At 31.5% G+C, this 15,074-nt stretch overlaps 1 protein-coding gene across 1 annotated transcript; it reads left to right on the top strand.

Annotated features, from left to right (window-relative positions):
- Nucleotides 1–4,891: 4,891 nt before the first annotated feature.
- Nucleotides 4,892–8,929, top strand: LOC131627452 (1-aminocyclopropane-1-carboxylate synthase 1-like). Its single transcript, XM_058898307.1, has 4 exons — nucleotides 4,892–5,149; nucleotides 5,284–5,415; nucleotides 5,515–5,675; nucleotides 7,745–8,929. The coding sequence occupies exons 1-4, from the start codon at nucleotides 4,988–4,990 to the stop codon at nucleotides 8,727–8,729; spliced, it is 1,440 nt and encodes a 479-aa protein (XP_058754290.1). The 5' UTR covers nucleotides 4,892–4,987; the 3' UTR covers nucleotides 8,730–8,929.
- Nucleotides 8,930–15,074: the final 6,145 nt, after the last annotated feature.

Raw genomic sequence — 15,074 nt, 5'->3', positions numbered from 1 at the left:
ATCTCTTGTTACAACTGAGTATGAGCTTACAAGAACAACCAGATGTCCTGATTGATGTCGTGACATTCTGTATCAGAAAATCAACACAGGCTGTTTGGAATCTTAACAGATTTGATTTGTTTCAAATTTATTCTGTGATATTTCCTTTGGATATATCTCAGTGATTTACGTAGGTCAAGAAGATTTAATCTAGAACAAAAGAATCAAATCTCCACCAGAATTAAAGTTTCTAAATTTAGAAGATAGAAATAATATTTTTTTTCAAGATTCAAAAAGATTTCTCTACAGATTTGTTACAACTCTCATCTTGTGGATCAAGTAAAATGTTTTGAAGACCATGGAGTGCTGAAGACTATTTAAAGAGATCCCTAGACTAATTTAATAAAATCTTTCACAATTGTAAAATTAGGGGAAGGTTATAAAGCTTAGGTTTTGAGAGTCTCTTGTGTTTCAAGTCTCCCACGTATCTTTTGATATTGTGTGGTAGACTATATGTTGCTTGACTATTTGTCAAGATGTATGTTCTCACTTAGAAGCCTTTAAGATAATGAGTTGAGTTTTGTTCTCACTCTTAAAGCTTTTAAGCAATTGAGTTGAATTCTTGTATTGGAAGTGTGATCTTCTAAATTGGGTTATTTTTTGATACATTCACTGAGATTGAGGCTGTTAGATATCACTTAGGTGATTTAGGTTGTGGGATGTCGACTTCCCAGGTCTAGATGGTGACTTATAGGAAGAAGTTGCACTGGGTAGTGATTAAGCGAGAAGTTGTGAACTGGGACTGTTTAGCTTTGAACTAATACTGCTGATAGTGGATTTCCTTCTTGGCTTGGTAGCCCCAGATTAGGTGTTGTTGCACTGAACTAGGTTAATATTTCTATGTGTTATTTATCATTATGCAATTTTAATCAAGTATCAAGTTCACTCTGATAAATTTGATCTATTTCTAGATGTCGTATCATCTGTCTTGACATCATGTAAGACATTTGTGTTAGCATGTGTTATGCATGTACCAAAAATTTCCCTCCCAATAGAGTGATCTCGGGTGGTGGAATCATAATCAAGATGGTTTTAGTTCCTTCATTTCGATGTATTCTCTCATGCTTTCTACCAATTTTCCCTGTAGTTCCTCTACTTATATTCCTACTCACTCATTGCCTCTTGTTTGGGAGAGCCTTGCTTTGTCTAAAGTGTTGGTCTTCAACTAGAAATTACTACAAGATAAGATCCCTACTAGGATAAATTTATTCAAGTGTTGAGTAATCTTGCATTCGATTGTCTGTTCTTGTATTTTATGTTCTCCGAGGAAGGAGTTGACTTCTCATCTCTTTTTGACTTGTGAGGTTGAAAAATACTCATTGTACAAGAATCTTGGTTGCTTTATCTTCTCTTTAGTGTTACCTAAGTTAATGTCTTTGATTTTAGATCCGTTGCATGTATAAATCTAGTTTGGGTTTGATCTGCATGCGGTGATCTAGTCTTTATGAAAACCCCATAATGATGCCTTATTTTCTAGAAATATAGTAAATGTGGAAGTTTTGTTCGATCAACGCATCTTTCTATCTTGGAAGTGGTATCTTGTCAAGTCTTTTAGTTACTCTTATTCCTAGTATGAAAGGCAGAAAAATCTCATATTGTACTTTACCCATTAACAGCTTGAAGTATGTTCTTTCCTGTTGTGTGGTTTTGTGATTATGATGTTTTGTTGAGCAAACACTACTACGAATAATACACTTTATAACAACTCTTTCACCTCACCCAACAAAAAATCGATGTATAGTTCAAGGACGCGCCATGATTTATTTTTTTATAAAAAAATACCATATATTCCCTTGAATTTTGAATATAATCGAGGGCAAAAGTAATTAATAACATTCTTTAAATCTCAGCAAAAATCAGTTTAATTTTTTATTTCTTTAAAAATGGTGTCTTTCTTTAACAACTGAGAGATTAAATAGTCATATTTTACTATAAAAACACTTGTTAATTAAGTTTTACCTTAAACCTAACTGCTCTAAACTCGTATACATCATTCTTTGGGATGAATTGCAAAAATGAAAAATTCTTCAAGGTTTTGTGTTGTATGTTGTTCTTCTAATACTAACCTTGAACAAAACATTTTTCAACTCTTGCAATCCATCTCACATAATGACGTTTCCACCTCTCTTGCAAGGTCATTGTTATATTTTAGGATAACCTTCCCACATTATCAATTAAAGAAAACATTTCATAATTTATTTCTTTCCTTGGTTGTCAACATTGATAAATTTATTCAATATTGCAGCACACAAAGAAAGTGGTGAATGCTAAAAATTTGAAAAAAAACATTAGATGTTACTTTCAATTTTTACCATTCACCATTTTTTCTGCAAGTAATTTATTACCTCGATTTTTATATAAAATTGGGGGAAGGTCTCTATTTTATTTTTTTTAACTAAAAATAAAATAACTTTTCCCATCAACTTTACAAAAGAACTGGGGTATAGTTACTCCGTTAACCAACAACGAATCTATACTTTACGTTCATAAAGTAACAATGCCCATAATATTGCCAACCCATCAATCCAAAAAAAATCCTATACATCCAATAAGAACGCGAACACCACCACTATATATCTTGAATGCTATCTTGTGAAACTCAAGCATTGATAATGAAAGCGTCTGCTATGAATACAATGAAAACATTAATAATAAAAGCTTGTAGTAGATCTCTAGGATGAATTGCAAGTGCAAAAGAAAAATTTGTTCCAAAGTTCGTATTCTTACATAATATCTTATCTTTTTACTTGAATTTTATGTTATGTATCTAATATTTTTTTATGTTATATCATAAATTGGAAGCTTGCAAACCATTGAGCTTGAAAAACATTGGGTAAATTTAGATTTATTCAAAGTGATGATGATGAATTAGATTTGTCAAAAATTTGTACTTGTAGATTGAAAGCAAAACAATTTAACATTAGAAACTTTGAATTTAATATTATGTGTAATTTAATTATTTTGTATAAATAATATATTTAATATTTAGTGTAAATAAGGTAATTTGTATTTTTTAAAAAAATATTTTTTTTCTCGGTTTTTGACAAAAAGCAAGAGGTATGTGACAATAGTTTTGAAAATATAAATATGCTGTTGTTGGGGATCGAACTCATGACCATTTCAATTAAATCCTCGGTTATTATGAAATTGTGGGGGTAAAGTGGAGAGTTTTTATGACGTCATTCGTTATCTCGCTTGTGTAACCGAGGTTATATCCCTTTTACATCTAAAGTGAAATGAAGTTATTTGTGTTGAGAATCAAGTGTGAGGAAGAAGTCCCACATTGGTTAGAAAAAGGAATAATGAACACTTTATAAGTGAGAGAATCCACACACCTATCACTTTAAGGTTTTAGGTGGACAAGTGGTGTGTCTCACACAAAGTGTGTCCCGAAGTGTAATATGCTCCCTCGTTGACCCACTCGAAATTTCTCCCAACAGTGGTATCATGAGCCTTTGGTTTCGAGATAGGGACCGATTTACTTGTAGTTGAAGAAAGTCAACAGATACAAGTGAATGTGGAAGAGAGAGCTTTCACTTGAGGGGGAGCATTATGGGCGCATTGTAAACTCACATTTGAGGGGGAGTGTTGTGAATCAAGTGTGAGGAAGAAATTTCACATTGGTTAGAAAAGGGGAGAATGAACACTTTATAAGTGAGAGAACCCATATACCTATCACCTTAAAGTGTAATATGCTCCCTTGTTGACTCCCTCAAAGTTGCCCCCAACAATTTGTAGTAGTGAAAGTGCTAGTTACTCATTGTGGCGTGGTGATTTTTTTTGTTGGTGTTGTTCGCTTTTTAAATTCTTGTATTGTTTTGGTTGTTTTTATATTGTTTATTTTTTCTCTAGGTTTTTTCTGGGACACCAGATATTTCTCATTCGATTATTAGGCGACAAAGCTCTCTCTTAAGAGACTTAACATTGCTGTATGCAAAGGACTGAGTTCAAATTCGAAGACTTTGATTAAGCTAAAAGGAATCCTTACCATCTCATTCAAATCTTCGTGAATTAGTGATAAAATATTTTATTTAATATTAATAAATTAATTTAAACATTTTTAGACTAAAAAATTAAAATTTAATTCTAACATTAAAAAGAATTGTATTATTAATCTCATTTAGTCACATCTTCCGGTTATCTATGATACATATTTTAAACTTTTTTAAATTAAAAGGTCATTTTTTTTTAGATAAGAGAAATGTTTGCTTCTTTATCAACTAATCATTCAATCATATGTTTTGCATGCATGGTTTTCTCAATTGTTTCCATCTTAACTAAAATAATACTAAAGTATATAATGATATATGTAAATAATTACTATATATTGGATATCAATCAAGCTCATAATAAGTCATAAGATATATCATATACCTATAATATTGGATATGTTCTAGCTGTTTTTTAAGTGCATTGGACTCTATAAGAGCATGAATTTCCTAAAGCAACATTTTTGCGGCACAACAAATCCTTTAATATATTTCATGTTAACTAATTTTCCTCATTGAAAAAACAAATACCTAACATAAGTGCAACCTAAGCAAGTTTGCATAAATGAAAATCCTTTATTTTTCTCTTAAGCACTTACACATGCCTCTCTTTCCACATGTGACAAGTTATATAAATTATGAAAATACACGCAAGAAATTTGTTGCATTGACCGACATACATACATATATATCCACTAATTTCAATTTTCAACTCATAATAAATTTTATATATATTATTTTTTAATTAATTTTTTTTTCAACCTCTTTTTGGTTTTGAAGTTGGAAATTGACTTGTTCAACTTGGCATATCTCTATAAATTACCCAACATTCTCTCTCATTTTCCACACACTTGTTATTCTAAGAAAGGTAGCTTATGCTTATTAATCCACCTTATTGCAACTAGCTCAAATTAGAGTGACCTTAATTATATTTTATTCCTTCAAGAAAAGTACTAAACATGGGAAGTGAGAGTTATCAACTTTTGTCCAAGATTGCAACCAATGATCAACATGGAGAAAATTCTCCATACTTTCATGGATGGAAAGCTTATGAGAGAAATCCATTTCATCCCACAAAAAACCCTCATGGTGTAATCCAAATGGGTCTTGCTGAAAATCAGGTAGATATATATATATGGAATAAATATATTATATATTACAAACCCTCATAGTTCATTATTATTATTATTATTATTTTTAATTTAATTAATTAATTAATTAATTAATTAATTAATTATTTTGTTTATATTTTCAGCTTTGTTTTGATCTGATTGAAGAATGGATAAAGAATAATCCCAAGGCTTCAATATGCACTCTTGAAGGAGTGAATAAATTCAGAGATATTGCAAATTTTCAAGACTATCATGGGTTGCCAGAGTTTACAAGTGTAAGTAAAACCATTTTTTTCAATAATATTATTTAAGCATATTTTTGTATATTGATTATACTAAATTTATTATTAATAATTTTGTTATATGGTTTTTAGGCTATGGCAAAATTTATGTCAAAAGTGAGAGGTGGAAGAGTAAGATTTGATCCAAACCGAATATTGATGAGTGGAGGGGCAACAGGAGCAAATGAAATGATAATGTTTTGCTTGGCAGATCCAGGAGATGCTTTTCTAGTTCCTACTCCTTACTATCCAGGGTATGTACCTTTCTCTCTTTTCATTATTTGTGTGATATTCATTGTATATATGTATGTATCTATTTTACTCACCTATCAAATGTTCTAAAATGGAAAAGAAAAAACAGGTATAGGAAAAGTTGTATTTATAGCTACTATGTTTTGTCTTAAAGTATTAAATTGAGATTTTGCCATTCTTTTTATAATCTTAAAGATTAGAGTTATCTATATATTTTTAAAAAAATGATTACACAGTAGGAATAGCAAGGTTACATGTATGTCTTTTTTAAGTCTGCTCACCAAAATTTAAAACAAAAATATTAGATGGATAGCGGGGTGACTAACGGGTGAATAAAGTAAGGATCATGAATCTATGCAGTTGGAAAATAATGGAATTACGCAATCAACTTATTAATTTATTGTGAACCATTTGATTAATATTGACTGCTACAGATTTAATACTTATAAATAAATTAAAATTTAAAAATTTAGGTGAACGAATGAGATTCACCTGCAGTCACTATTTGACGGTAGAAAATTCATTTCCATAAAATAGATGATGCGAAGTAATCCATGTCACTCAAAATTTAAAGGTATGGCAAAAAATCATACTCTCTCTCTGCTGTTTAAATCTACGTCATTCAAAAGCTGAGAAAAGATAGATCGGGTCATTCAAAAACCGAAAAAAATTAGAGCGGGATGAATAAAATTGAGGAGGTCGTTTAGGAATTTTGATTCCATCCTCTAAAAAAATAGACGAAACAAACGAAATTGATAATGATTTGAAAACAAATTGTGAAAAACATGTTTTTTATGCTATATTAGAATCTTACATATGTTTAAATTTATACATATTAAATATTGTTAATGTTTTTGAACATGTTTATTCTTATAAGTTAACTTTTTATGAGACTTGAGGAGAGTTCCTACATGCATGAAATTTCCATATCATTCAAATTAATGCATGTGTAGCTAACATATAAAACACTAATATATTGTAGATTCGTTATAAATCACATTCTTCTTAATTTTTAGTTGTATTATATTAATTCATGTTTGTCTTCAAGTAAACTAGGAAGTTAATTTTGTTTACCTCTCCTTATATAAAAATAAAATAAAATATTGTTGTTTTCTATCTAAGTGAGGTGTCACCTTATGGTTTCTCATTATGATTCTCCACATTTTTTATATGTTAATATCAATGATCCAATAGAATATAAAATGAACACAAAAGTTCAAACACGACATGGTAAGTTAGGTCAAACTCATGAATCTAAAAAGAATTACTCTTACTTTATAAAAAGAAGAATATTTAATTATAATTAGGTTTCCAATAGTGTGATTAGTCAAGAAGTGTGTGTTTGCTCCAAAAATAGTTACTTGAAGACTCTTAGCTAAGTAGTAATTGATTAACCATTGACCTTAATTTCAAAAACAAAATTATATTAAGAAAAAATATATGTAGGAGATAGAGAGAGATAGAGAGAGAATATAGAGAAAGTGAAAAGCTTGACTTTTAAAGAATCGTAAGATAGGAATATATCATAAAGGTGTGAAAGTGATATATGAGAGAGTATGGTTTACACTCAAAACCATAAACAACTTTATGTGTAGGGTCACTTTGTATTAAAAGAGAAAATGAAATAATTAGTAATGTTAAAGATAGGAATTTGTTTAATATGGATTTTTCAAAAATAATTTAAAATCCTTCTTATTTTTAGTATAAAAATATTTTTTTTTAATATTTAAAAAGTATTTTATTAAAGTTTATTAAAAATAATTAGGTTTATTTTTAATATACTTTTTTCAAAATTGTTAATTTATAAATACGAAAAACATATTTACATTAATACATAAATATAAATAAATATTATTGTCATATATTAAACTTAATTAACACATATTAGTTGAGTTATAATTGAGTTAAAATATTCTCTCTTATTTAAAATGATTTTAATATACTTGAGTTCTATTTCGAATTATTTGAATATATCATACTAAAATTTATTAAAATATTTTTTTTATTATGAATAATTTGAAATTTTCCTAAGTTAGTGATTGTAATGAATCTAACACATATTTTCCTACAGATTCGTTCGTGACTTATGTTGGAGAACTAAGGTTCAATTAATTCCTGTCCATTGTGATAGCTCCAACAATTTCAAGATAACAAGAGAAGCACTTGAAGTAGCATACAACAAAGCAAAAGAAAACAACATCAATGTGAAAGGTTTGATCATAACAAACCCTTCCAACCCTTTAGGCACAACCCTAGACAAAGAAACCCTAAAGAGCATTGTTACTTTCATCAATGAGAAAACAATCCATTTGGTTTGTGATGAAATCTATGCAGCCACGGTTTTCACTTCACCAACCTATGTAAGTGTTAGTGAAGTCATACAAGAAATGAAGTGCAACCTTGATCTCATTCACATTATTTATAGCTTATCAAAGGATTTAGGGTTTCCGGGTTTTAGGGTTGGGATAGTTTATTCGTACAATGATCAAGTTGTGAGTTGCGGAAGGAAAATGTCGAGTTTCGGATTAGTTTCGTCTCAAACTCAACACATGCTTGCTTCAATGCTTTGTGATGAAAAATTTGTTGAAAAATTTCTCTTGGAGAGTTCGAGAAGGTTGTCGAAAAGGCATGAGAAATTTACAAAGGGACTCGAAGAGGTTAACATCAGTCGATTTCCAAGTAATGCGGGACTATTCTGTTGGATGAACTTGAAGAGTTTGCTTAAGGAGGAAACAATAGAAGAAGAGTTGAAGCTTTGGCATGTGATTATCAATGAGGTTAAGCTTAATGTGTCACCGGGGTCTTCTTTTAATTGCTCTGAGGTTGGTTGGTTTAGGGTTTGTTTTGCTAATATTGATGATGAAACCGTGGAAGTTGCATTGAAAAGAATAAGAGTGTTTATAGGGAAGGAAACAAAGAAGAAAGTTGAACAAGTCAAACGTTGGCAACCAAATTTAAGGCTTAGTTTCACTTCAAGAAGGTTTGATGAGAATGTTTTGTCACCTCATAATCACATAAGCATCTCTCCTCATTCACCACTTGTTAGAGCCACATGAATTTTCCATTTTCTTTCTTTTTGTTTTTACTTTTCATAAAATAATGTATGAGAGGGAAGTTAATTGATGTATACCTAGCTATGAATGGTTTTGTTTTTCTTTCTAGAGATTTTTCGATAGGGAATTTGCTAGAAGTGTGTTTGTGTGTAATTTTTGGCTACTTTGCCTATTTTATATATGAAGTTTAATTTTCTTTGGTTTGTGATGATGGCTCAATTAATAATATGGGATTTAAAACAAATCTAGTGACCATACTAGTTTTTTTTAAGGAAATGTTTTTATCATGGGAAAAATGCTTAGTATTGCTTTTATTATTTATTATAAGTGTTGCATGGATATTTTTGTGAGCAAAAGTTATATATTATTTAAACAAGAGTAGAGTAGGTAAGATAGATCGACTCGTTACATCATAGTTCATACAAAATATGATGGGTGAGTGAGGTGGTTCAACTAATATGAACGGGTTAGTTGAGTTGAAAATAAAATGTTGATTCATAGTTTAATTCTTAGCTGTCATTTTAAAAAAAAAATATTTTTATAATATATTAGCGTAAATAAATATCACTTATAAATCAACAACTTAAAAATAATTAAAAAGAAAACAAAATAAGAGAACTTGCCAGAGAATTATTTTTTATAAGTCTAAGAAAATTTTATCAAACAAAAAGAGTATAAGAGATACTCGCACTATAGCGCAACAAAAATTCGAATAGAAAAAAAAACAAAACACAAGATTGACTATTTACACCAAGGTTGAGATTGGCTTCCCAATCCAACCGATGAAAATCAAGATCTTCCTTGACCTTAACTAACCACCAAATCTCAAGTTTGAAATTTGACTTTCTCAACTATATTCTTCACTACCAACAACTCACTTAGAACAAAATATCAATCCAAAAGAAAAAGAAATTTTTTTTTGCCTTAAACTTCTTTCTAGCCAAGATGCAAAACCGAGTTAAGTGGCCTGCTTAAAAAACTTGATCCACTATCTCCTCTATGCCAATCCATTCAATCCTAATTTCCAAACATGCTAGCTGGACAGTCTAGAATAAGAGTGTTTATAGAAGTGAATGTTGCTCTCATGCATATTGAGAAAATTAAGCAAAACTCATAGGAAGTATCATGAGAAGAAGAAATTATATACTATTTTAGATAAAGGAATCCCTTGGTGTGGTGGTGGAGGATGGATAAGCCTTCACACAAAACAATAACATCATATTGGAATTGAAAAATTATAAAAGAGATCTCTTGACTAATCTAATATCTTTAATGTTTAGATCGGGAGTTTGAAGAAAAATGGAGGAATGACTTTGAGAGGAGATAATGAGAGAGAAAACTAAATAAATCTTAAATTAATTTTGAAAGAGATATTTTGTGTGGAATTCTAAAAGAGATATTTTCCTCTACGGGAGAATGTTTCTTCTTTGGTGAATCTTCTTAGCTCCTAGGTCATCACTTATTGCTTCGACCTCCAGCTCGAAAGTAATAAGCAAGTCTTCCCTTTAAGACGTAGGAGTTTTTCTCTTGTATCTTGGGCGGAGTATCCCTTTTACTCCCGTTTTTAATCCATTGCCTATTGAAAAAAAAAGTCTTCCCTTTTTAATTAATTCTTCTATTGCATCCTTCAGATGGATGCAATCATTTATGTTGTGGTCGTGACTCTTGTGGAAATAACACTCTTTGGACTTGTCTGTCTTGGAAGATTCTTTGATCGGGTAGGCATTTCTGATCTTAGTTTACTTGAACTAATTATTCACACATTCTCTCAATATTTTTGTTAGAATAATAATGCAAGTGTGAGTAAGCGGAGAAATAGTCTCACATTGGATAAAAATATGATGACTTGAACACTTATAAGTGAGAGAACAACTCACCTATCACCTTAAGGTTTTGGGTGAAGAAGTGGCGTGTCTCTCACAAAGATGTCTAGTCTTACACTATGTATCAATGCTCTATAGTGAAAAACTCCTCTAACAATTTTTTTCCTTGAAGTATTCAAGAAAATTTAGGCGTTAAATCTAGACTAGGGTCAGCGTTCCACTTCTTCTCTACAATGACCCTTATCTCTTTCTGCCTCTCTCTTCTTCTTCTTCGGCCTCTTCTTCCACCATTAGTTTTTCTTCATAATTTATAAACATCCAGTTCTACAAGCTTCATCAATCCCCAATTTTTCTCAGATATGCAATTTTAAACATCCGACACTTCAACTCATCATCCGTTCCTTCCACGACTACTATTATTTTTGTGAAATGGTCAATATACTCGCGCAAGGTTTTCTTCTTTCGTCAGATGACCAACTATGGTTTTGAGTTGCCCCTAATTTACATATATTTAGGATCAAAGGGAGGTAGGGTTTGTTGGACTACGTAAGTACGTGATTGCATGGGCCATATCATTTGTCAATGAATTTCCACGAGGACCATATGGCTAGCAATCACAATTTTAGTAAATAGTGTTACAAGTGTCTATTATTAAATATTCGAGTGTCAATTTCGGTAATCATTTTCCACTGTCAAAAAGGGACACGTAGTATAATGTTTCGTTTTCCATCATTAATATTGAGTTTGTATATTCTAATCCACCTTCGTGTCTCAAACTAAACCTCTTAAATTAATCAAACTGATTCTCTTTGCATTTGATAGTGCCATTATATTTGCTAAATATCCTACAGCTGGATTGACTTGCATTTGAGAGCGAGCTTTTCTTGCCGTCAGGAACCTGTTTAACTGTTCCTTTTGTGACAGTGATCACTCACATAAAGACATGTACAAAGCAAATTATTGATATATGAGTTATGATGATTGCTTTTATGTATGTGCAACATCAAATTTGCCTTGCAAAATATATATGGTGTTGGAATAACCATGTCCACATAGCATAGCTCTTAATAAGTTGAAAGTTTATTATTGACATTGTTCTCAATCAATTAGATATCGTGTTGGTCTTAATAAAGTTGGTTTTAGTAATCATATCTTTCATATGATGGGGAATATGAAGGATATAATGAGGTGTTTTGTTGAATTTGAAAGTGTAAAAAGATCAAAATCTAAAGACTTAAATTTTGAAGGAGGTCAATTTCTGAAGATCAGAGTTTGAAGAAAGTCAACCTCTGAGATTCAGACTCCGAATACTTGGACTCTGAAGTTGGTCAACGCTAGGATCAAGAAGACTCTAAAAGGTCACTGTTAGACTCAGAGATCATTTTGTCTTCTTCTGATCACGTGCAGAACCAAACAAAAATATGCACAAACAACAGGGATGAAACATATAATTCCTTTTTAAGCAAAGAAGTTTCAAATGTCCTTTGCAAGACATTAACTATATCAAGTGAAATTCTAGTACGTTCTGGTATAAGATGTTGTACACAATGTCACGACACCAAAATCAAGACATTGTCACAACACAAACAATTATGATGATAAAGTAAATGGTCAAAAGTAAATAACATAGATAATTGTTAACCCAGTTCGGTGCAACTTCACCTACATATAGGAGCTTCCAATCCAGAAAGGAAATCCACTATAATAGTATTAGTTTGAAGTCCTCATTAAACAACCTCAGGTTTACAGCCTTCACCCCTAATCACTACCTGTACTATTTCTATCTAAGACTCTTCTAGATATGAGACCCCTCTCACTTCATTTAAATCACACAATAGTGATAATAACATTTAACAATGAACATAAGACACTCTTCCAAAACACATAATCCACTCTTGCTTAACAGCTCATGAGTGATTAACAATTACAACTCAAATACACAGTCCACCTCTAATATAAAAGAGATAAAAAGTGGCTCACAAATAATAACAAAGAACAACTAAAAACCCTAAATTCAATAATCTCAAGCGTAGCTCTCACTCTTGTTAATTAGGTTTAGCAACGTCCTCTTTAAATAGCCTTTGGTAAGCATGAGCTTAGGCTTAAAACATGCAACAGATCCAATCTGGACTGTTGCACAATATCTGCAGAATCTTCTGCATAAAATTAGGAACATATCATAAGTTCCCTTAAATGCCAAACATCCTTTTATGACACAAGGGTATAGTTGGAACAGAGACAGGTGTTCTTAAAACAATCCTTCTTGGGCCGTCAGATATTATAGTTGAATCTTCAAAGATCTAATAATAAAATGTCTTCCAGAAGTAAAACAGATCTTGCAATGATGTCTAATCAAAATGTAGAGACATCTTCCTCTTCATCTTGTTGTGAAACATGTTTTACCAAAATTGATGTTAATCATAAATTCACAAACTTAACATCAATTAACATTTCAACGTCTTTGATCAAGTTCCTCCAAGAATCATTTGTTTCTCTATATAAGGAGCTGAAGACTTAAAGAAAAATAATGATCCTTTGATAACAAAAAGAGTTGTTACTCTGTCAAATCATAAGCACAAGTTTTACTTAGAGTTTCTTAACATTTGTATATCTTAGACATTCTCAAGTCTTAAGAGTCGTTTGTGCTGTATTCTTTTTATTCCTATGATTGTATATCAAGTGTAATACTCGAAAAATCTCTTAGTTGTGAGTTAGATTGTCAGAAGTCTCTTGCTTGTGTGCTTGAGCATTAGAAGTCTCTTACTTGTGTGCTTGAGCATTTGAAGTCTCTTGCTTGTGTTCTTGAGCATTTGTAATCAGTTGTGATTATAGTGAAATTCCTTGGAAGTGCAAGCAGACTGGACTACTCATGTTTTATGGGAGGAACCAAGATAAATTGCTTGTATCTCTCTTTCCTTAACTCTCTAACTCTGAACTTATTTTATCCGGTGCAAAAACCACCTTTGTATTAGATTTTAGACATTGTGTTCAGAATACGATAAGTGAATTTTACAAATAAATATATAGCTATCACAATTCAACCCCCTTCTTGTGTTTTTCTCACCTTCAATTGTCATCAGCGTAAGGTCCGAGAGAAAAACACGTTTGGTGATGATGAATATGGTGTTAGTAGTCATCATGTTGTGCATCATGATTATAATAACTATGAGAAGAACAATTATATTTCTAAACCTCCTACCTTCAGTGAATATTCTACAGAGTTTGAATGGTGAAAAAGTAAGATGTATACTCATATCATAGACGTTGATGATGGGTTTGTGGGACATTCTTGAAGATGGCATTACTATTCTAGTTGATGGAGTAGGAATGATTATTGACAGAAAACTCTTACACCTACACAAAAGAAGATTTATACAAAACATCACAGAGTGCATGGAATTCTGGTAGATGTTTTACCTCTCTCTTCGTACATCAAAATAATTGAAAAATCTACTGTTAAAATCATCTTTGAATCCCTATGTGCTACCTATGAACATAATTAGCAAGTAAAGGAGGCAAAAGCTAATCTTTTGGGTCAACAGTATGAACTGTTCAGAATGAAGGAAGATGAGAATATTGAAACCATGTTTTCAAGGTTTCAAGTTCTAGTTTCTAGAATTTAAGTTCTGGACAAAAGCTATACAACTTCTGCTCATGTCGAGAATATTCTTAGGAGTCTTCCTGGCAAATATTGACCAAAGGTGACACGCATCCAAGAGGCTAAAGAGTTGAACAAAATAAGTCTTGAAATCTTGATAATCAATATCCAAAGTCATGAGATGGAACTCATAGGAGATGAGCTTGCAAAGAAGCTCAAGTCTCTTGCCTTGAGATCTGTTGGTCAATCTGCCAAGTCTTCCCAAGTTTGAGAATCGGAAGAAGCAGCTTCTGTAGGAAGTTCTGAAGAAGGATCACATGATGAAGAGATGGAATTTTTAATCAAGAGATTTTAGTATCTGGCTTAGAAGAACATAAGACGCTTAGGAAGAAGCATTGGCTTTGGAGGATCTAGTTCCAGAGACAAGAAAGATGACAAGAAGGGATGCTTCAACTGTAAGAAGCATGGCCATATTATTGCTGACGGTCCAGAGTTGCAAAAGGACAAGTCAAAGAAAGCTACCAAAAGGATTGCTTATCAAGAAGAGTCTCATGGCAACATGAGATGAAATTGACAAAGAAGAAGAATATGATAAAGATGAGGAAGAAGCCAACTTAGCTCTGATGGATCTAACATCTTCAGACACATAATATGACTCATATTCTGGTACCGATTTTGAAGAAGAAGATGAGCTGTTTTCTAAACTTTCTCGTTCTAATTTAATTAATCTTATTCAGAACCTTATGGGTCGGTGTCAAGAAAAATCTAAACACATCAAAATTTTGAAAGAGCAATATGAACTATGGTCAAATGAATTAAAATATTTTCAAGAAAAAAAATAAAGTTTTTGAAATAAGTCTTACTATTGAAGTAAAAAAGGTGTATGATAAAACTCTAGATGAGCGTGAACTTGCTTTTTAGGAATTT

Source organism: Vicia villosa, unplaced genomic scaffold (genome assembly GCF_029867415.1).
Source record: "Vicia villosa cultivar HV-30 ecotype Madison, WI unplaced genomic scaffold, Vvil1.0 ctg.000364F_1_1, whole genome shotgun sequence".
Classification (NCBI taxonomy): Eukaryota; Viridiplantae; Streptophyta; class Magnoliopsida; order Fabales; family Fabaceae; genus Vicia; species Vicia villosa.
This window is presented reverse-complemented; position numbering and strand designations above follow the sequence as displayed.

Bases quoted from the DNA above. Each gene is read 5' to 3' on its own strand.
- LOC131627452 (XM_058898307.1), top strand. From the start codon at position 4,988: ATGGGAAGTGAGAGTTATCAACTTTTGTCCAAGATTGCAACCAATGAT. The intron at 5,416-5,514 runs GTAAGTAAAACC...TATGGTTTTTAG, and splicing joins GGTTGCCAGAGTTTACAAGT to GCTATGGCAAAATTTATGTC. The intron at 5,676-7,744 runs GTATGTACCTTT...ATTTTCCTACAG, and splicing joins CCTACTCCTTACTATCCAGG to ATTCGTTCGTGACTTATGTT.